General features: G+C 37.4%; 1 protein-coding gene across 1 annotated transcript in view; it reads right to left on the reverse strand.

The window, feature by feature from the left end:
* Positions 1–21,580, reverse strand: part of LOC127409587 (kelch-like protein 29) — a 337,458-nt gene that overhangs the window by 62,579 nt on the left and 253,299 nt on the right. The window contains exon 8 of the mRNA XM_051644227.1: positions 16,546–16,805. Within this exon, the coding sequence (XP_051500187.1) occupies positions 16,546–16,805 (260 nt within the window). The remainder of the gene's footprint in view (positions 1–16,545; positions 16,806–21,580) is intronic.

A 21,580-nucleotide genomic window follows, 5' to 3' on the forward strand; every position in this document is an offset into this window, starting at 1 on the left:
GCAGATAACTGATAATTATCTACAAAGATACTGATGATTGCCGATACATCGGTGCATCGCTAATAATATAGATTATTATTAGATCCCATACCAGTGAACACTTCCATATTCTGACAATGAGATCAGGGATTATAGATGGCAGCAGTGATCCAAGTGACACTGTAATCTAAAATAATGTCACGGCAGACGGACCCTCCCACAGCGCCCCCCTACCGTCACCGCAAGCCTGCCAGCGTACGGCTTTAGCCAACCCCACCAAACCAGTTTGGACTGGTTATAGAAAATAATCACGAGCTCCCGGCTCGACCTGTCCGCCGGGACCAGACGAGGGGAAGGATTTCAGCTCTTGCTCATAAATCTGAACAACTAAATTCGGTTGTTTTAGTTGGTTCTCCTGGGCTCCTCTCTTGCGCCCGGTGACTAAACGATAGCGATAAAATATGCAATCCTCCAGCAGGAGAGAAAGCATGCTGCAAGAGCTCAGCAGTGACAGATTTCACCCTGAAGCATGAAAGACACAAAAGAGGCAAGAAATCACAAACTTAGATGAAACTAAGATGAAAAATGTCACTGTAATTCACAATTTAATGTAGACAACAGCCTTTTAAAGGGGGAATATTCTTCACATCTGTAACAAATTATTGTCCCTCAAGTTCACTTGTAAGGTTAGTCAAGGTTTCTTACGTCAAAAACAGTTGTAATTTAGATTTACATGACCGCCCTCTCTTTGACCCATCCAATCCGGCTTTTTTTGGGCTGTACTTTTGAGACTTCCATATGTAAAGAGCAGTGTTGAGGAACAGATAACTAAAAGTAGCGATGTTGCTAACTTAGTTCAGCTATTTTCACAGTAGTGAAGCTATATTTTCCAACCAGTAGTGCTGAAGAATCAAAAAACGATATTTGTCACATTGTATTGTGAACGCAGCAATGGAGCTGAGGAACTAATCAAACACACTCACCTAAACCGCCTCCTCTTTCTAATGTAGTGCTGGGAAATACAAATAATTTAAGTGAATCGGTTCTTTCAGAGTTAATGTAAAGAACCTGTTGAAATAAACGATTCCCTTATATTTACCGATGGGAACTCCGATTCCTTTTAGTGAGTCGGATGGTTTATGTTAATTAACAAGTTCACATAAATGGTCCACTGATTCACTCAGCCTTGAAGAGACTTTGCCTTCTTTTTTGAAGTGAAAAATATATTGTTTCGCTGCTGTCACTATATTTATATTTTATAAAATAACTATTTTATATTATTTAAATTGTGTAATTATTATTTATTTTATTTAAATGCGATATTATATCACTTTTTTTCAATTATTTTATATAAAATAGGTTTTCTAGTTTAATAGTGTATATTAAGTATAGATTTAAGTTCAATTTAATGAATTTAATCAATTCGATTGTCACCCTTTTTGTTTAACCTTTTTTTTAATTTATCCATGGTTTTACTATATTAATTTTATTAGTAGTAACCATCACTGTAGTAACCATGTTTTTTATTTGTTGTTGCAGAAACTATGGTTTACTATAGTAAAACTGTAGTAACCATGACTGTAGTAACCATGGTTTATCGACAAATAATGGTTTCTGTAGTAAAATTATGGTTCATTTTCGTAAGGGAATGTCAACAAATAGATGAATTGCAGATGTAGTGGAACTAACTACTTTTTTAAAAGAGTGGCATGACAGTAGTTTAACTAGCTGAAGCATGTAACTTTTTCATTGTTAAAATACTTTCTGCTATCCCAGCTTAATATGTACACACGACTATATGTAAGCCATTCATAGGTAAATTTTCTCGAAAGCTGTCAACACTGTGTCTCTGTGGCACTATAAAATTTCCTGTGTTTGTTTTGAGTGACCCACTTAGACCCACCCCAACATCGTTACTCATCCAATGGTGTGAGCTGGGTGTAGGACTATCAGACTGTTTGAACAACTGCAGATGAGGGGCGTATTCAGAAAGCTGTTTTGAAAATGCTACTGACATACTGTCGCAGAAATGACACACTTCAGCTTTAAGTTATGAGTAGCTTTAGCTTGGGAAGCTACAGTTTCAAAGTAGCTTCCCCAACACTGGTTAATAACCTCTATTATAACTGGTTAACATCTTCGCACGAGTAATGAGTAACAGCATCATTGCATGTAAGAACTGTTTGGAAAACAGCCTATTTCCAGATGGTTTACAACATAAAACTAAACTTATCAAAAAAGACAATTTATCAAAACCAAGCTGCAAAAAAGGCTCTATAAAAATTTCTGACATCAAAAACCTGAAACATTAAAGGGATAATTCACCCAAAAATGAAAATGTGTCTTCAGTGTTCCTGTCCACTTAAGTTATAGCTACATCTGTTTAATGTTGAAAGCCCTCAGGAATACTTGGCTTTGTTTTAGGTAAGTTTCACTCCGAGCAGATTATCAGTGCTATGTTGGGCTGTTTTACCCTTTGTGACCTCTAACACAATGCACAACAGTATAACAGCTCACTCATCACTTATTTTAATTATTCATCCATAAATAACATGGGGCCCTCTTACACATATGCTAACTCATGCTAAGGTCAAAACCCTACTCAGTTTTTTTTTATGTTACTAAAACTTTGATGTGAATTTGGGGTGGAACTACCTCTTTGACTAACCATGACAGATGTACTGTCAGGAGTGTTCACGAAGTCATTATTTTTGCAGTTCAATCTGCTAATGCTAGTGGCACAGCAATTACACACTTCAGCTTTAAAAGGTCTGTGTCAACACAATATAAAGTAAAATTGCTCTAGATGATCCTGTATCCATTTGCCTCATTTATTTATTTTCATGATCCAGCATCTTGCGCTTAAACTCCTTCCAATGCTTGGCTCAATTTGTCAATGAGCTTAACGCCGCCAATCTCCTCCATGCATTCAATCAATGCTAAAGGGATCTGACATCCTCTGATCAAGCTGGTTGCGTTGGTTCTGCTTGACAGACTTCATCCAGATGGTGTCAGGGTGGTCTCCACAAATTGGCGCCAATTCGCACACCTCAGGATCCTCATGCAGGTGGTGCAGTCCCTATCCTCTCTTGGCCATCTCATACAGCTATTTGTCTTTGTGCCCAGGCATGCCGTTAGCACATTTCCCCTCTCTCGTCCAGGACTCCCCAGGGATAGGGGGTCCTTCTATTCATGTAATGTAATTGAAAGGTGTTGATTACCACGGAGAGTGAGGGGCACGTGCAGAAGTGATGTCTAGAGAATAGAGAAGCTCTGTGCCGTCTAAATGCATGAGGAGATGGGAGTTCACTCTATATTTTTTCAACACCAAAATCATATATAATGGGGAGCGAAAGTTCCGGTTCAATCTACAGCATTTGTAGCATAATGTTGATTACCACAGAAAATAATTTTGACTCATTCCTCGTGTATTTAAAGAATAAAATAAAACTAATAATAACTAAAAACAGCGGTAACAGAAGAGCACTTTCAATATAAGTGAATGGGGCTAGTCTATAAGCATTAAAATACACACTGTTTCAAAAGTATAGCCACGAGATGAAAACATTATACATATAAACATGATTTTAAATTAATACAATCTTTGTATTATGATAAAAGCAAAAAAAAAAGTTGCTTACAATGGATTGAATGCAGCCAGTCCATAAACATTAAAATACACATTGTTTCAAAAGAATAGCTACAACATGATTTTATTTGATAAAATTGCTCACATGGCTATTGTGTCATCATGGTAACAAATTTGTAAAAATGGATATAACTTTACAATGGTAATGTTACCAATGGTATACCTTTTGAAACAATATGTATTTTAATTGATCTACTGGCCCCATTCACTTCCATTGTAAACACCTTACTGTAATCACATATTAAATAAACAAAGGAAGAGCTTAAATAACTGTTTGTGGTAATCAACATTATGCCACAAATGCTGTCGACTCAGCTTAAAGGGATAGTTCACCACAAAATAAAAATTCTGTCATCACTTACTCACCCTAATGTTGTTCTTAACACGTATTGTATGACTTAGACATTCAACCCCAGACATCTATCTTTTCAAATTGGAAGCACTTAAAGGCTTATGCATGTGCAGAATTCATTAAAAATGCAAGAGGTATTGGCTTACTTGCGAGACATAACACGGTATCTCACCTTTCTGTCCCAGATGAACGCGTACACAATACTTACACACCTCACCGCCCACATTAAATCTGCATATGCGACATCAGCTCGAATCTCAATGCATGAAGACAACAGAAGCGAACGCATCCAAGCACAAAACACACAGTGATGCACGTTGACTGTAACGTCAAGGCTAATCAGTCTTACAAGCATGCTGTGCTAGAATGACAGAGTCTAGGTGTGAGCCTACTGGGAGCCATACGTTGATGAGAAGTATTTTCCATTTCCTGCTGTCTGATGGGCAACAGGAAGCGTCATCCAGGTGTTAATGGCTATGTTCCAAAACCCATTGAGCTGCCTCATTTCCTGAAGGGCAGGGTATACTGACACTTTTCAGCATGTCATTCTGTCTCGTGCATGGTCGTTTCAGAGCATACTGCTTTTACCGCAAGTGTTCAACTCATCCACACAATAACCTAGTTTCCAACTATTTTTCGCGCAGTTTTGTTATCAACAAAGTGAAAATGTGTAAACATTTTTTACCGAAATTTGCCGTTAATTTCCATTCAAATGGCCTTTTATCGATATAAATGGCGATGTCATGCTTAAAAAAAACACTTTGTCACATAAGTTTTGGTTTATCGCAAAAGAAATCTGCCCCTTTCCATGCAGAAATGTGTGTATATCGCTAATTGTGTACCTTTCGCCCCCCAGATGTCCCTAATAAAATGGGGAGAGTACTGAGACAATTCATTGAAATTAGACAGCTTACTGTCATTTTAATTTCACAAATAAATGCAAACAGAAGATGAGGAACTGCAATCAAAAGGGAGCAGTTGCCCTTCTGATAGAACTGTAATATTGGTCTTGATGTTGCGCCTATCGCAGTTTGCCACCGGTTCTGACCTGAAAGCAAATCGTCATGGCCCTGTTCAAGCTGGCAACCTGCACCAAGTAGTGGGGGAAACTTTCGGTCTTAGTATAAGGACCATCCATCGATGTATATATGCTGTGTGCACAGCTATTAAATTTAATGCTTTATTCGTCTGGTAATTTCTGGCACTTTTTCAAAAGTAAGCTAAACAATAATTTTATAGAATTGGGCTATATGTTAGTGTTCCAAAAAGCACACTAAAGCTTTTCTCCTAGTATTGCGTTTTTATTTTTAATTTAAAACATCTTTGTCCACCCATACTGTGCTGATGACGAAATTTGTGTCCCATGTACTGTGTGAGAAATGTACCGGCAAGCAGGAAAACCGAAGTATACTTAGGCCTTAATGGCTACATAGGCAGCTGCCTTATACGAGGCTGTTCACATCTCATTTTTGCATCCGTTGGCGCTGGTTTTCCATTGATTTCCTAAGAAAACATGCAATAGATGGACACCATTTTGTTTCACTACTTTCCTGTCTTTCGGAACAGAAACGTTAAAAAAAACCTCACTTATTTGTAGTTCAGGTTCAACTATCTCAAGAGCTCGTAAATGTAATCTCCTGCACACATAGAGCACGTGATAGCCTTAAAGCAACAGTAACGTAAATCGCGACAAAAGAGCGCAACAATCTGTTTCCAGAAGTAAAAATACTGTTTATTATCTCTGTAGACAAACTGATTTTTAACAATAACTTATAAACATTTAAAAACAGATCTACAGTGAGTTACAAGTTGTTAATAGATAACGTATGCTTCTGCTGAAGCCATCAGTCAGCCTTATTTTTTTTTTAATTCATGTTTAATAGCAGAATGTCTGGTGAAGAACTACACTACCCATGATTCTGAGGAAGAAAATGCACCAATCAGAGAATCGCAACAAACAAACCATGGCAGTTTGTAATGTTCATGTGGTGGAGGACAAATCTCAGTTGCCTCCGCGTCTGAGACCATCAATCCACGCATCTTATTATGTGTCTTGTTGAGCGCGTTACTGCAGGCTTCACGCTATTTTCCGTGGCATCCACGCACAACTCACCACGTGCCCCACCGAGAGCGAGAATCACATTATAGCGACCACGAAGAGGTTACCCCATGTGACTCTACCTTCCCTAGCAACCGGGCCAATTTGGTTGCTTAGGAGACATGGCTGGAGTCACTCAGCACGCCCTGGATTTGAACTCGTGACTCCAGGGGTGGTAGTCAGCGTCTTTACTTGCTGAGCTACCCAGGCCCCCTTGCTCTATACTGTCTTAAAAACATGGTGTTCATAGCACAACATATTGAAAAAACAGTGAGATGCAGCATAAGTGGATACATTCTGGGATTGCCTTCTTCACGAAGGATACATGTGATGCTACCTTACAATTTGGCCAAAACAAGATGTCTTTGGTGTCAGCAAAATTAAGATGCCAACCTTCATGTCATGAGACTACCTATATTGCCTAAAATGCTCTCTATGTTTTGAAACAAAACATGTATGCAAGAGGCCTCATGTTCTTTTATAATGCAAAAGATACCAGTGTAGAGAAACTTTATTTAGTCTCCCTTAAATATAACATCAGCCACGCAGAAAGAAATGAGCCATTGAAATATTCCCTCACACACACACACACACACACACACAGACAACAGAAAAGTTCAGCTGGGGGGTATTCCCTCCTGAGAGAGAAAGAGAGAGGCAGAAAACATGGGCACAGAAAGAAAAGAAAAAAAACATTAGTGTAGAGAGTGGAAAGTCTGTGTGCACTGAAGCAAGATTCAGATGGCCTCTTGTCTGGCTTTCAGCTTTCGAAACCTAAGTGAACACAACAGAGATACGCATTTGCACAGGAACCGAACCTGAGTCATCATCTCAACATTACAGATGTTACATGTGATATAGTTTACTTCTCACATGAGTTTAAAGGGCCATATTCAGCACTTCAGGAGTGTTTAGTTTTTTTAATCCCTGAAGACAGTTAATAATGTTCCTCAAGGTTTCTTGCACCAAAAACATTGTAATTTATTTTTACGTGACCATTTTCAAAAACAAAAAAACAAAACACCTTTCACTAATTTTATTTGAGCCATGTGTGCCATTCTTCACACCTGTGTGCGTCTTGCTTGTAGCAGAACATTTATTATACTAAATATTGCTTTTCATCACTGTTTTTGACTTGGTTATATGAACTCTGGTGTTATCTCCTCTGACTGCAAAAATAAAACACTATCAGATGCATATTTATTTATATTAAAAAAAGGTATTTCCCCCTTAAATAGCTTCAATGTAGTTAGTTACTGTATTAGCTTATAAATATGTTTTATGCATAAATATTCGAGCACTCAGAATTATTATTAAAGTGTTAAACTTTTAAAATTAATCGCATGCGTTAATGCGTTAATTTTTCTTAAACGCGATAAACGCCTTTACCGTTAACACAGAATAAACCAGCACAAACACTTGTTGGGAGGGCGGAATCCGGAGTCATTCCACTGACACACACTTCACAACACACACACACACAACAGCACTTCCCCGTCAGTGATAACATCAGAAAGGAGCTCTTAGCATTATCTGATGTACAAAACAAGCCCAGATGGGACTTGTGATAGAAATCAAGTATTTTTCAGCCTATGTAAGGCGCATTTTAATTACCACAGAAGCACACCAAGTCTTTTTTTTTTCTCCCCTTTTTCTCCCCAATTTGGAATGCCCAATTCCCAATGCGCTCTAAGTCCTCATGGTGGCAGAGTGACTCGCCTCAATCCGGGTGGCGGAGGACGAATCTCAGTTGCCTCCTCGTCTGAGACCGCCAATCTGCGCATCTTATCACGTGGCTTGTTGAGCGCGTTACCGTGGAGGCTTCACGCTATTCTCTGCGACATCAATGCACAACTCAGCACGCGCCCCACCGAGAGCGAACCACATTATAGTGACCACGAGGAGGTTACCCTCCCTAGCAACCGGGCCAATTTGGTTGCTTAGGACACCTGGCTGGATTCACTCAGCACGCCCTGGGTTCGAACTCACGACTCCAGGGGTGGTAGTCAGCATCTTTACTCGCTGAGCTACCCAGGCCCCGAAGCACACCAAGTCTTAACTATCACCAGAATGAGACATTTTTGTCTGCAATCGCTTTTCATGTGGAGTTCAAAATGATGCTTTACGCTGGCATTGATGCTCTGATGCGAATCATGAACACAACTTCATGATTGCTGTATGAAAGTGGATAGCCACAGTCTACCGGGAGATTAATATTGTAGAGGATATTTAATGCCCATTGCAATGAAATGCAACTTGTGTGGAGACTAGTTCTTTCAATTAGTTAATCTCCCACTTAGACTTTGGGAAATGTTAAATGTTACTTAAATTGGTGCTATTTTAGAGCATATCTATCTTTATACTGTGAAAGGCATTGCTTGGAAAATGTAAATAAAGCATTATATTGTTTTGTTTTCTTTCCTAAGATTGGAATAAATTAATTTGGCAGGAAAAGAAGTATATATATATATATATATATATATATATATATATATATATATATATATATATATGTATAGTGTAAAATTTCAGCATTTTCAAAATCTGCGATTAATTGTGATTAACTACAAAAATTTTGATTAATCGCAATTAAAAAAATGTAATTGGCTGACAGCACTCATAAATATATGTTTACCTAAGCCTAGAATAGAATATGAAGAAAAATATCAGATGTTACAAATAAAACAAAAAGAACTCATTATTGAGGCATTTTTGCCCCTACATTTTGAATTTTGGGAGCATTTTTGTCACTTTCGGTGGCATTTTTGCCCCAGCCCCCCATTAATTTTTGACCCTGACTTTTTAGACTATATGTAAATTACCCTTTTTATGATTGGCTAACCTCTTTGCACTCTGAAAATTAGAGCACATCTACATATTAGATTGAGCTCTTATTTCCCAAGACCAAGGAAAATCCTGTTTTCTATTAAATGGAATGAAACACTTCAATATTGTAATAAACAATAACAATGTAAACAAATAATAAACAAACAAGCAAATTAGACCAATAACCATCCTGTCCATTTGATCCAGAAATTATAATACAGATAATACAGATAATCCGTACCTCTCTTTTGAATATTTCCAATTCCATTTATTTAATAACACATTTAATTTCTACTAAATGGCCGTTTAAATGAGTTAATCCACCTTCCATGTCTTTATTCGTGAAGACGTAAAATCGTGAATAGAGGGCAAGATTGAAGTCTAGGGTAACATCTGCAAATTCATGAAGTTCTGATCTCATTAAAAAGCTGAAATGGGCAGATTCTCTTCTGTGCCCTTCAGTCAATCATGACCCCGGCAGCTAATGAGTACTGTCTGCCCAGACAGAACATCAACGGCGCTACAACCATTGTTATTTTGTGACTACTAAATTAGATATGGCTTCCGAGGGTGAATGCAGATTGCACCTTGTGCAAAAACCATCATTAAACGCTCTTTTCAGCTGTATATTAGTTCTCTCCTCAAAGGAGATGCAATTAATCAACCTTCTTTGTCAGGCGGCCTCACCCGTCGTGATAAAGCACTATATGAAATGGTCAGGGGCGGTTCTTTAATGGCTCTGCTGCGCGGAACTAGGCAGGAGGAGAGGTGTCTTTAATTGAAAGCGTGTGGGCCGGATTCTGGATATGCCGTGGTGGAGGAGGTGGAGAAGATTTGGCCTTTCACTCAGTAGGACAGGGGTTTGATCTTTAGCCGCTCCAGGGTCATGCTGTTAGCAATTTCTGGAAGTTTATTTGCCGTTTGAGTGACAGCGTGACTGCTCTGGGAGGTAGACAGGTGGCACAGATTAGAGTGCGGGGTTTATCAAAACCTCTGCCACATTCTGATTTTTCTTTTAGTACATGCAATTTGAGCGACAAACTGTTATAGTGTTCTCTTTCTCTTTTGAGTAAACTAGATCAAATTAAACTAGACATGCTCACGGACCGTTAACAGATGCTATTTCACACAAAAATGCCAAGAGCTTTCTCTAAAAATCCAGCACCTCTATGATTGATAATAGCTTTGAGAAATTTCCGGGAAGTGATGTTTACATGTTCCCAGAATGCTACATATTGAGATTGTAAAGAGGAACTAATAACTGGATACATATAAAAGGTTGTCCAAGTTTGAGTCTGATTTTCAGACCAGAGTCACACTAAGTCACAAAATAATTGACATGTGACTCTAAATTTGAAACTCATGAACAACACACGTTTTAGGTCTGCAAGAAGAAATGTTTGCTCTGAATACTGCATCTCTGTTGCTCATATCCTGTAAAGATCATTGTGTATTTCATAGCAGTGCAAAATAATATTTCAAATATAAAGTATTTGAAATTAATTGTCTAGCAACAGGTTTTATAAAACTAACCTAAAACATATACTGTAGAAAACTGTTACCAAAAGGGATTTGTGATTCGAGATTTAACTAGAACTAGTACATGACGAAAGACTTATCTTAGTTTAAATCAACATTTATCTAATTCAGCTGCACAAAACTTGGGTTGTCCCGATTCCGATACCAGTTTCGGGTCCAATACTGAGCTCAAGTACTTGTACTCATAAAAATGCTCGATACCAAACACCAATACCGTCTGATGAACGAATGTCATTTTGTAAACATTCAGCGCACAAAATAAAATCAGTGATTTAATGAAATGGTGGACAAAATTATTCACAAGTGATCATAAGTTAACATTTTAATCACGAATTTGTTAAACCATGTTTAAAATTAAGTGGTGCAACACAAATAAACTTAAAATAAAACCTGGATCAACAAACCCTAGATTAGCTCTTAAACTCCACTTAATTTAATCCTTATTGGTGCAACCCATCCTAAAACTTGAGATTTGACTTAGACTTGGCCTTAAAAGATTGAGGCTTGATTTGGATTCATGCCAAAAGTTCACAATTATGCCATCTAAGAAAGATTTCTGGGATTGTGAAAGATTTCTCTTGTCGTAGGGCAAGAGTGTCAGTCGCTTATTTTGAAACGTTCACCGATGGCCGATAAATTGCCTTTGCAATGAATCTTAGCCTCAGATAAAGTTCTGTCAGGGTCAGAAATGTGCCGTCACAGACTTGCAGTGTGACTTCTATGATGGTCAGATGAGATAAAACACCAAAGTCTTGGCTACGATGTATATCGTACAAACTGATTTAATGTGTGCCATGGCTTTCACCCATGATCTCACTGGGATCATTACATACAGTCTGACAAGCAAAAATCATAAAGGACCATACAAATGATACAGTGTGCACCCGGCTGTAAAAACTTGAGAATTATCTTAGACATGGTCTTAAAAAACTTCAGACTTTGTCTTACACAAGAAGTGTTACAAATCCACTAACCACCAGACAAAGAATTCAAGTCAAAAGGTAAATTCTACACTCAAAAAAAAAAATAAAATAAAAAAAAATAGCTCTTTGGCTGAACTTGATTCAGTTGTGGACAGTGGTTCTACGTGTTTGAAAAGAGTTTTCTTAACTTAAAACGACTATGTAATCTCAACACAAACACTTTGTGTAGAAAGAACCTAGTTGAATTGGGTAAACCCAACAAATTAGATGTGTCAATGTAACTCAAATAAATCTCTTATTTATTTATGTGCTAACTAGTGACAATGAATGTTAGCATGCTAAATACATGATGGTTGGAATAACTACAGAGTGTAGTTTAGTAACTATGCTATGGCTAGCGCAGTAAATGCTCAATGAAGCGAGCAATCAATTTCATGTGTGACATCTACCTGTCCTTACTGTTGGCTCAAGTTCCAATCTTCACCATAATGGTAGCCCCCAAAACTCCAACATAACAAAACATTAAACACTAACAACTATCCACTTTATATTCATCTTACACAAAAACACATAAAATATATATATATATTTTTTTTTTCATTTACTCTCCCTATCAAGTCCCATGCAAAGCATGCTGGGAAATGGAAATCCCCTGCCCAGTTTCAATGCTACATTAATAACACAAAAAAATATTCATGTAGTCCCAACTCAAATGGATTAAGTAAATTTCTATTTTACAAATTAAATGATAGAATGCAGTGAAATCAAGTTGTGACAAAATGTTCTAGAATTGTGTTGCTTTAGTTCATTTTGATTAAGCAAAAACATTTTTTTTTTTAGTTTAAGTGGGACTTCTTGGCCAGAATACGCTATGTGGACCAGACTTTATACCGACAGTCAAAAGTCTTTGTACCGAAAGTCAAAAGTCTTTATTGTAAAATAAAAAATATTTGTAATCTGAAGCTATTTTGGCTATTTCTTTTATTCTCATGCCAACATCTTCCCAGAGTCCCTCATATATTAATCTAGACTTGAATGAGTCACGTGACACCATTAATCACCATCCAGTCCATCAAGACTTATGATTATTAGACCAAGGACAAAGTGAGGATCATTTACTAACATTAGGACAGGGCTGATCACTCACATCTCATCCAGGAGCCAGGCACCGGTCCCAGGTGTGCTGTAAGAGGCTCTATTTAAAGCCTCACTCTTTTCTCAGCGGCATATACTGCCCTGGTATTACAAGAACATAAAATGCATGTTGACTCACAGTAATAAACTAATGCTAATTGTGCAGTGGTGTAAAGGATTGCACAATAAACATCCATACATCACTGTGCATGGAGGTCTAGCAGTAGCAGACAGCTCACACGCAAAACTGAGCACTTGCTAATTTAGCAGTAAATTAGGTTGAAGCATTTTCATATTGTTTTAATATGTCATTACGTTTCGGCCACAAACTATTGGCTGCACCTCTCGTCCTTCTCTGATTATGGCACACTTTCACAGAGAGAAAAACAAATGTTTGTACCCAGGGCTTAAATTGGGATTTTGGAGGTGGACGAATTAATTCTGCTGACCTAAGCATTGCAACGCTTAATATGGCGAATGTATGAATAGAAGTTAAAAGAGCCCATTGCCTGTTTGTTTCCTCTAGAACATCCATGCACATTATCTAGATCAGCCTGGAAAATAATGTCTAATGTGAATCGAGTTAAAAATGATACCGTTTATGATACCGTTGTTGTCAGAACTGAGCGAGGTGGACCACACATCTGAGAAACTGCCGATAAAAACTGGGAAACTGGACAGAAGGATACAGGAACAGAATGGATTGGATTGACAAAATGGCAATAAACTGGACTGGAGCATACAGGAATGGATTGACAAACAATTTGTCAATAAAACTAGACTGGAGCATACATGAAAATGGAATAGATTGATAATCTGGACTACAGTATACAGGGAATGGAACTGAATGACAAACAAACTGCATATAAAAATGGAAACTGGATTGGAGCATACAGGAAATGGAATGGATTTACAAACAAACTGCCAATAAAACTGGGAAACTGGACTGGAGAATACAGAAAAAGGAATGGATTGACAGACAAACGGGCATTAAAAATGTGAAATGGAATAGATTATTTTTCTTTTTTTGATTTGAAGATGCCAGAGCGCCATTTCGGATCATTCCAGGCCAATTTAACCCCTGTTTGTACTGTCTTCAAGAACAAGCATCGGCTAAGAGCAACAACAAACATTTGCCCTTCCTTTCTGCTCATCAACTGTGAGAACTGAATCTGGTACATACTTAGAAAATGTCACCGGTTTCAATCAAATGTTTCCATCACAACCTGACAAAAAGAGAAAGGCAGAAAGAAAGACAGAGAGAGAAAGACAGACAGAAAGAAAGATTGTAAAAATGTGTCCATAGCCCAAAATCCCAGAGTTGTTTATATACTCTGTACGGTTGTGGCTGTTTTATAGTGGAGAGAGAGTTCTTGCGGTGTGTGAGGGGGGTTTAAAACAGCAGGCTGATTTGACAGCACTGTCACACATGGCTTGGGCATTTCAGACAGTCAGTGCACCCCATCAGTACTCCAAAGGGTCTAATGTCATGCTACACAGCCCCTGAATATCTGATCTCAGCCATGGCTCCTGTGCAGCTCTCTGCCACAGTCTCTCTTATTTATGTTTGCTTCAAGTGCCCTGAATGTATTCTTTGGGGGAACAGAAATAGAAGTGCAAGGCCAGCAAAATGATGTTGACCTCTTGTTCTCCGGGCTCAGGGAAGCCAAATATTTTTCAATATGGAGTGAGATTTGAGGAAGGCGTATTGAATTGTCTAGAACTCACCCCAGACAGGTCTTTTGATCCATAAAGAAACAGAGGCACTTCAGGGGCCCTGAACTCCTGGTGTGTCTCAACAAAAAGAAGGCAAATTCAACTTTCACACTGAACTACAAAACATAGTGCAGGCACACTGCTAAATAAAACACAGACTACAAAACAGAAAAGTTTAAAGACTCAAGGTCAAAAACAGGCAATCAAAATGTATTTATATACAACATAATAGGCAAATTTGACATTTTCAGACCATTCTTTCCCCATTTTTTAAATATTCAATATCTATATGTAAGCTAAAAAATTATTATTGAGAAGTGTCAAATGCGACAAAGTGAATGTGAATACATTTGTCTTTGGCGAGTATTTAAAACGCAGGGCATAGCATAATGCATAGTTTAATTTGCAACATAAGAACGATTGACTGACTCTTCTTAAAGTAAGCAACATAAGCAAATACAATTAATGAGATACAACAGACTAAAGAAAAGATCTGTGACTGTTTTAATTATTATTATTATTTATTTATTTTTACAAATTTTAACTCTATGAAAAATGTACAATCAGAGGCTAAGCTAGTCCAGAAACTGTCAAAACATCCCTGCCGTTAAGCCACTAGAATAAGAATTTTAACAATATCTTGATGGGTTTCAAAGGTTTTTCTTTCATTTTAGCTACTCACTGTAGGGTTAGTTTTACTGCAGCTTTAAATTATGAGTAGCTTGTACAGTAGCTTTGCTTTCCCAACAATGGTTACTTAGGGATTGTTCACACAGGACACATTTTTGTGTTAAAAACAGATAGAGTGTAGCGGAACTGAACAGAAAGTGCATTTAAAAACTCCCCTGCACTGCTGCTAATGAACAAACACATAATACACTCGAGATGTTTATCCCATCCACAGATTGATCTGATCGGTTCATTGTTACAAAATTGACATTGATCTGCCCCGCGCCAAAAGTTGAACTGTTTTTTTTTAAATGGCATTGCGCTTTCAAGACGCAGTGCTCATGGCGCAAAATGCTGAAAAACAGCGATACGCACCTTAACAATCAATGACATCCATCTGGCACAAGTGTACATAGACCAACATTAAGAAAATAGTTCAAATGGGACACAAGAATGCATCCTGTGAAACTAATTGCTTTGTTGCACTGTTTTTTTCAATTATTTTCCTATGTAAACATCCACATTAAAGGAATATATTACAGCATTTGTGGCATAATGTTGATTACCAAAAATAAAAATAATAATAAATTCGTCTCGTCCCTCCTTTTCTTTAAAAAAAAAAACAAAAAAAGCAAAAATCCGGGTTACAGAGCGACACTTACAATGCAAGTAAATGGGGCCAATCCGTAAATGTTAAAATACTCACTGTTTCAAATGTTTAGCCACAAGACATACAATATGCGTATTATCATGATTTTAGTGTGATAAAATCACTTACTAACCTTTTCTGTGTAAAGTTATAACCAATTGTACAATTTTGTTGCCATGACGATGTAATGTCAACAAACCCTAAAACGACTGTAAAAATTATGATTTAAACAACTTTTCAGCTCAAATAATACATGAGTTTTAACAGAAGAATTACTGTAAGTGCTTATACATTTCTGTGTTTAAACTTTCCACAAACTGGCCCCATTCACTTCCATTGTAAGTGCCTCAATGTAACTTGATTCTTGTTTTGTTTTTGTTTTTTAAGAAAATGAGGGACGAGTCAAAATTAATGTCAACTGAACTTGTATTGAACCTGGAATTTTCTTTTCAAGGAACAATATTTCGATCGATTTCAGTGTTTTTGTGGCATTTTAGCTAACTACGTTAAGGGTAATTTGACAATATTAACTACTTTAAATGATGAGTAGCTCGCAACTTTGTAAGCTGCAGTTTCAAGTAGTTTCCCAAACACTGCTTACCTAGAGGCTGATCACACAGGACACATTTTGTGTTAATAACAGCTAGACAGAGTGCAAAATAATTGAACAGAACATGCATTTCGGCGCATTAATTCCCATCCACTGTTGCTAATTTACAGTTCATAGAGATGAAGTGATTGTCCTGTCAATCTGATTGGTCCATTGTTTTAAAGCTGAAATTGATTCGCTGCATATGAAAAGTTGAACTATTTTTAAATCGACAATGCATCTTAAAAATGCAATGCTCATGCTCATTTTTAGACACCATTTCAAGATAAAAAGTTAAAATGTGCCTTGAGACACCTGCGTTCTGCTTTATTCCTGGCTCTGCATCTTGCTAATGAACATCTAACATGTCTGGTGTGGACGGCCCCTTAGAATACATATGTGAGCATCTTTTAGCAACTCACCTGTACTCTAAAAGCCGGGTCTTTTTTGATCCACTTGATGACGGTCTCGTAAACCAACTCCTCCGCTTTGGTGTTCAGGCTGTCATTGGACAGGTAATTAACGAGGTCTTCCTTGGAGATGCTGAGGATCTCATCCTGTCCTGCCACATCAGGGAAGTTCTGCAGGGCGAAGGCCTTGGCCATGTTGTGCAGCTCTGTACAGCACATAGCTTCAGCCATGGCCAGCACCCCCAGGCAGTTTGCTGCAGTCAGCTGCTTCTCTGTGAAGAACGAGAGAAAGAGGCACTCACATCCATAAAAGATCACAGCTCTGAAGGGATGAAGGAAGTAGCAAAGGTATCTTTGCTGTATATCTCTGAGACTCAGGAGAGTGGCCTCTGCTTAGAGCGATTGGGGGCAAACAACAGAACAAATCAATTGAGCTCAGAGCACTGAGCTGGGACAGTGTCCTATGGATTAGTATTGCAGGTGAAGATCATCTGAAGTACCTCCGAGTCACATTTGATGGGATTTGACCAAGCTGGTGCTAAGGTACAAATTTATAACTAGGCAAAAGTTTTCTTTTTAAGTTGAGCGCCCTACTTTAAACTGCTAGAGCTGAATATGAGCCTAGCGCAAGAGTTGCGGTAAAATAATTAGTCTTGATTGTCAGTCTGAGTCTTTTCTTTAAAGACACTTTCAGCTTTAAATATAAAAAGCATCAGAATTTTACATTAGACATCTGTGCTCAAATACACAAAAGACAACAGTAACTGACATTCAAATGCATACTTATTGCAATGCAAATGGCTTGTCCTTGGCTTGTCCTTGACCACCTTGATGACAAGACCTAGACAAGTAGGCAAGCATGCATTTGTTTGGTTATTGCTGGTCTAAAAATGGGAAATTTTGCATAAAATAAATACAAAAATAAACCTAATAAACATAAGCATAAACCTAATTAGCATAAACATATTTAAATAATATATATTTATCCCTAAAGTCCTAAAAGAAAAAAAACTACTGTAAATATAGTGAAAATTAAACTAAAACTAGAACACTGAAAAAATGTAAACTACAATAACAGACATAGAATGAAAACTAAAAACAAACAAATCTAAACTAAAAAAAAAAAAAATATTTTTTTTTAAATTCAAACCATAATAACCCTGTCACAACATATGCAGGTCTTTTCAGCAGGGAATCTGTCAACCAGAATCTAATCGATAAATATAGCAAATGTGGACCATATGAAGTTCCGTCAACACTGTGACATCAGAGTGATTGCGTAGGTCTTACTCAGCCTTATTTGTCTCGAACATAAAACAGAACCTTACAAATCTCTGTGTTTAATTTGATTCTGGTCTGGTGGAGGCAGATGGGTTTTTATTATGTCTGGAACACGGGAGGCTGGTTTGCAATGTGCCATCACCAATAAGCCAAACAGGCCTCTCGTCTTCTTCCAGTCCAACAGGAAGGAACAAGGATTTTTTAGGTGAGGTTTGCGCCAGGGGCCATAAATGGTATGCCGCAGACAGACCGCAGAGCAGAGCTTATGCCCAGCACTGGTATGACTTTATAAACATGCTCTGAAATTTTGGAGTCTACTGTGCTGTGTATGGCATTCCAAACACCAGCGCACACAACTAGCACATGAGCAACAGTGGGTTTTCAGCACCTCTCTCCAAATCTAATTTCAGGTGGTGAAATTTCATTTTTCTTAGTCCTATTTTTAAATAGACTCTTGCAGGGGTGTTGAAATGATCTTAAAAAGGATTGGAAAAACCTAAAACGTATCAGGTTGGTTAATGAATATTAATTATATGGCACCATGTCATTAAAGAGCACCTACTATAGTTTTTAAACGTGCCTAATTTCGTTTTAAAGGTCTCATACAATACATTTATATGCATCCAATGTCAAAAAACATTTTAATTTGCTCATAATTTAAATTGCAGCATTACCTTTTTTTTTCCCCAGAGTCAAAAATGACTCGTTCAATGATCCGTTCTAAAGGATTCATTCTAAACTCCTCCTTTCAGAGAGCCTACTCTGCTCTGATTGGTCAGATGTACCAGTCTGTTGTGATTGGTCTACCGCTTGGTGTAGTGTTTGAAGGCGGGTCAAAGCTGTTCGCGAGCAGCCAATTAAGACCAGATGTGGATTTTTTGTTACCAAATTACGTAGGTTAGTACAGGAAGTAAGTCTGGAATTACTAACGACTCGTTTCAGGTGTTCAGAATCGGTTCTTTCTTTTGGGAGTCAATAACTCCATTTGTCGTGCACTTTGATTTTTGAAACTTTGCAGACTTTTTTACATTTACAAACAGCTATATAACATACTACATGAAAGGTAATATTTGAAAACCATTCTTTAATATTCAATAGGCCCAGTAGTCCTACCTGATTTGCTGAGAGGTAAACAATAGTAAGTACTAGTCGCAATAATATTACAAACTCAACCATCTGGCAGAGGCTTCTTCTTGGGTTTAAAGAGACAGTCTCCCCAAAAATTACATTTCTGTCATCATTTACTCACCCTCCAACACTGCACAAATTATTTTCTTAAAGGAATATTCTGGGTTCAATACAAGTTATGCTCAATCAAAAGTATTTGTGGCATAATGTTGAATACTACAAAAATCTATTTTAACCCATCCCTCCCAAGTGAATGGAGCCAATCCGTTAACGTATTAGTGTATTAGTATAGCCACAAGACGCAAACAATATGCGTGTTAACATTAGTTTAATGTAATAAAAAGTACAGTTTTATCCAATATTACAACTTACCATGGCAATGAAAAAAAAAAGAACGTAAAAATTATTATTAAACAACGTAACAGATCAAACATATAAAACTTTTTTTTTTTAACAGAAATGCTTTTATAAAATTAAGGCTTCACATTTCTGCTTTTAAACCCTCAAAGATTTTCCATTGAAAGTGCCACATTGTAAACTAGATTTTTGTTTGCTTTTAAAGAAAAGGAGGGAATAATTTTTGTGTTAATCACTATTATGCAAACAATGCTATCGATTAAGCTTAACTTGTATTGAACTCGGAATATTCCTTTAATTAGTATATTTGTCTTGTTTTCCAGTAAAACATATCTCAAAACAAGACAAATGTACTTGAATAACAAGATATTTAGACATTTGCCAATGGGGTAAGAATAATAAACTTAATTCAAAGGGAAAACAAGTATATTTCTGCTTTTTTTTTTTTGGCTTAAGTAGGAGTGGTGGTGACTAAGTGGGCTACAGCACATATCTGGTAATCAGAAGGTTGCTGGTTCAATCCCCACAGCCCCATCACCATTGTGTCCTTGAGCAAGGCACTTAACTCCAGGTTGCTCCAGGGGGATTGTCCCTGTAATAAGTGCACTGTAAGTCACTTTGGATAAAAGTGTCTGCCAAATGCATAAATGTAAATGTAAGTATAAACCTTACTAATTTAGTTAATTTATTTGAAAACAAGATTTAATATTTCATGTCATTTTGCTTCAAGATAGCTTAAAGAATATTTCGATATTTTTACTGCAAAAAAAGAGAAAAATGCTGAGAAAGGGAACACGTTTTTGCAGTGAAACCCACATGACGTTCTTATGTGTAACACAAAAGAAGATTCAATACGATGGCAGTTAATAGCGAGTCACTTAAAAAAATCTTTAAAAAGTTCCCAAAAGTATCATGAAGTGGCATAGACTACTTTTATGATAATTTTGCATCCTTTTTGAAGCTTGAAAGTGAATCACTATCCGATAGAAATTTAAAAGAAATGCTTCTAAAAGTGTTTTAATGATTTCCTCACTCCTGCACTCTGGCAATGTGCAGTCCAGGAATTCCCAGAACTCTGGAACTCTGTGGTAGATCAACATTACACCTGAAACAATACGTTTTCAAACCTGTCTCAAATCCCTCGTTTTAACACATTCCCCTGGTTTTCCCTCTGGACTTAATCAATTGTTGTGTACTTCAGTAACTCTGACATGCAATCAGTCTCTTTTCTCTAAGGCACAAACCAATCACAAAGTTGTTGTTTTTAAATGCATTGGATTGACTTCTATTAGTTGAGGTCTTACAAACACTTCTCCGAATCTTATAGGACCACTTTTGCAGACTTGAGAGAAAAAAATCAATAAGTTATGGTGGCATTTCCTCACTGTCTCTATGTCCCATCAACTGACCTTTTAAATCAAAACTTTGTCTTCTATTGGACCTCCATTCTTTATTCATAGACCAAAGGCTACAAAAACCTCAGTGCCATGACTTCTTAATAAGTTAACCAAGTTCCTAACCATTAGTTCCAAGTCATACAATTGACATTCTTGTACGAACTACCAGACCTTTCTCCATTCTGGTGGCTACAGCAGAGACCTACTGTACATTAATTCTCCACCTGCTCCTGAGCTGGTATTGATCTGAATAATAAGCACTGAATGTTATCGGAGATTGTGACACTGGCTTTGACATTTCAATGCAATTGTTCTCTGACCTTTTTACAAATAAAGAATACATCATCTGGCTGAAAGAGACATCCATACAACTTGTACGTGACTCAGTCTAATGGACGAAGGGGGACCTGGAAATATGGTGAGCAATTGCTTACTGCAAATCTTCTATCTTTCAGGTTTCTGTCATTTCGAAAGTGTAAATCTGGTGGGCTACAGTGAGTCTACTGCGGGTCAGCACTGGACTTTTAAATGAACACAGAGTAATCATTTGACTGTGACATAAATGAGAGAGAAACGATTCTAGAATGATGCTTCGTTCTAAAAACTTTCCTTCACAGCACAGGAAAGCAGTTAGATTGGCAAAGGCTTGGCGGTGTCTTTTCACTGTTGCTTTGTCATGTCAATCAGTGCCTGTCTTAGGCTCAATGGACACGCTAATCAAAAATCAACATTAGAGTGTGTGATATAAATTGTTACCAATGATTGTGATTGCTGTGTAAATAAGTTTATGCCAACTATGTGAGGCACTAAGTCTGATTGAATGGTATAGGTACTGAAAAGGTATACTTGTCACTTTGATGCGGCTTGTATTCGGAGTCAAATTC

This window comes from Myxocyprinus asiaticus, chromosome 19 (genome assembly GCF_019703515.2).
Source record: "Myxocyprinus asiaticus isolate MX2 ecotype Aquarium Trade chromosome 19, UBuf_Myxa_2, whole genome shotgun sequence".
Lineage (NCBI taxonomy): Eukaryota > Metazoa > Chordata > Actinopteri > Cypriniformes > Catostomidae > Myxocyprinus > Myxocyprinus asiaticus.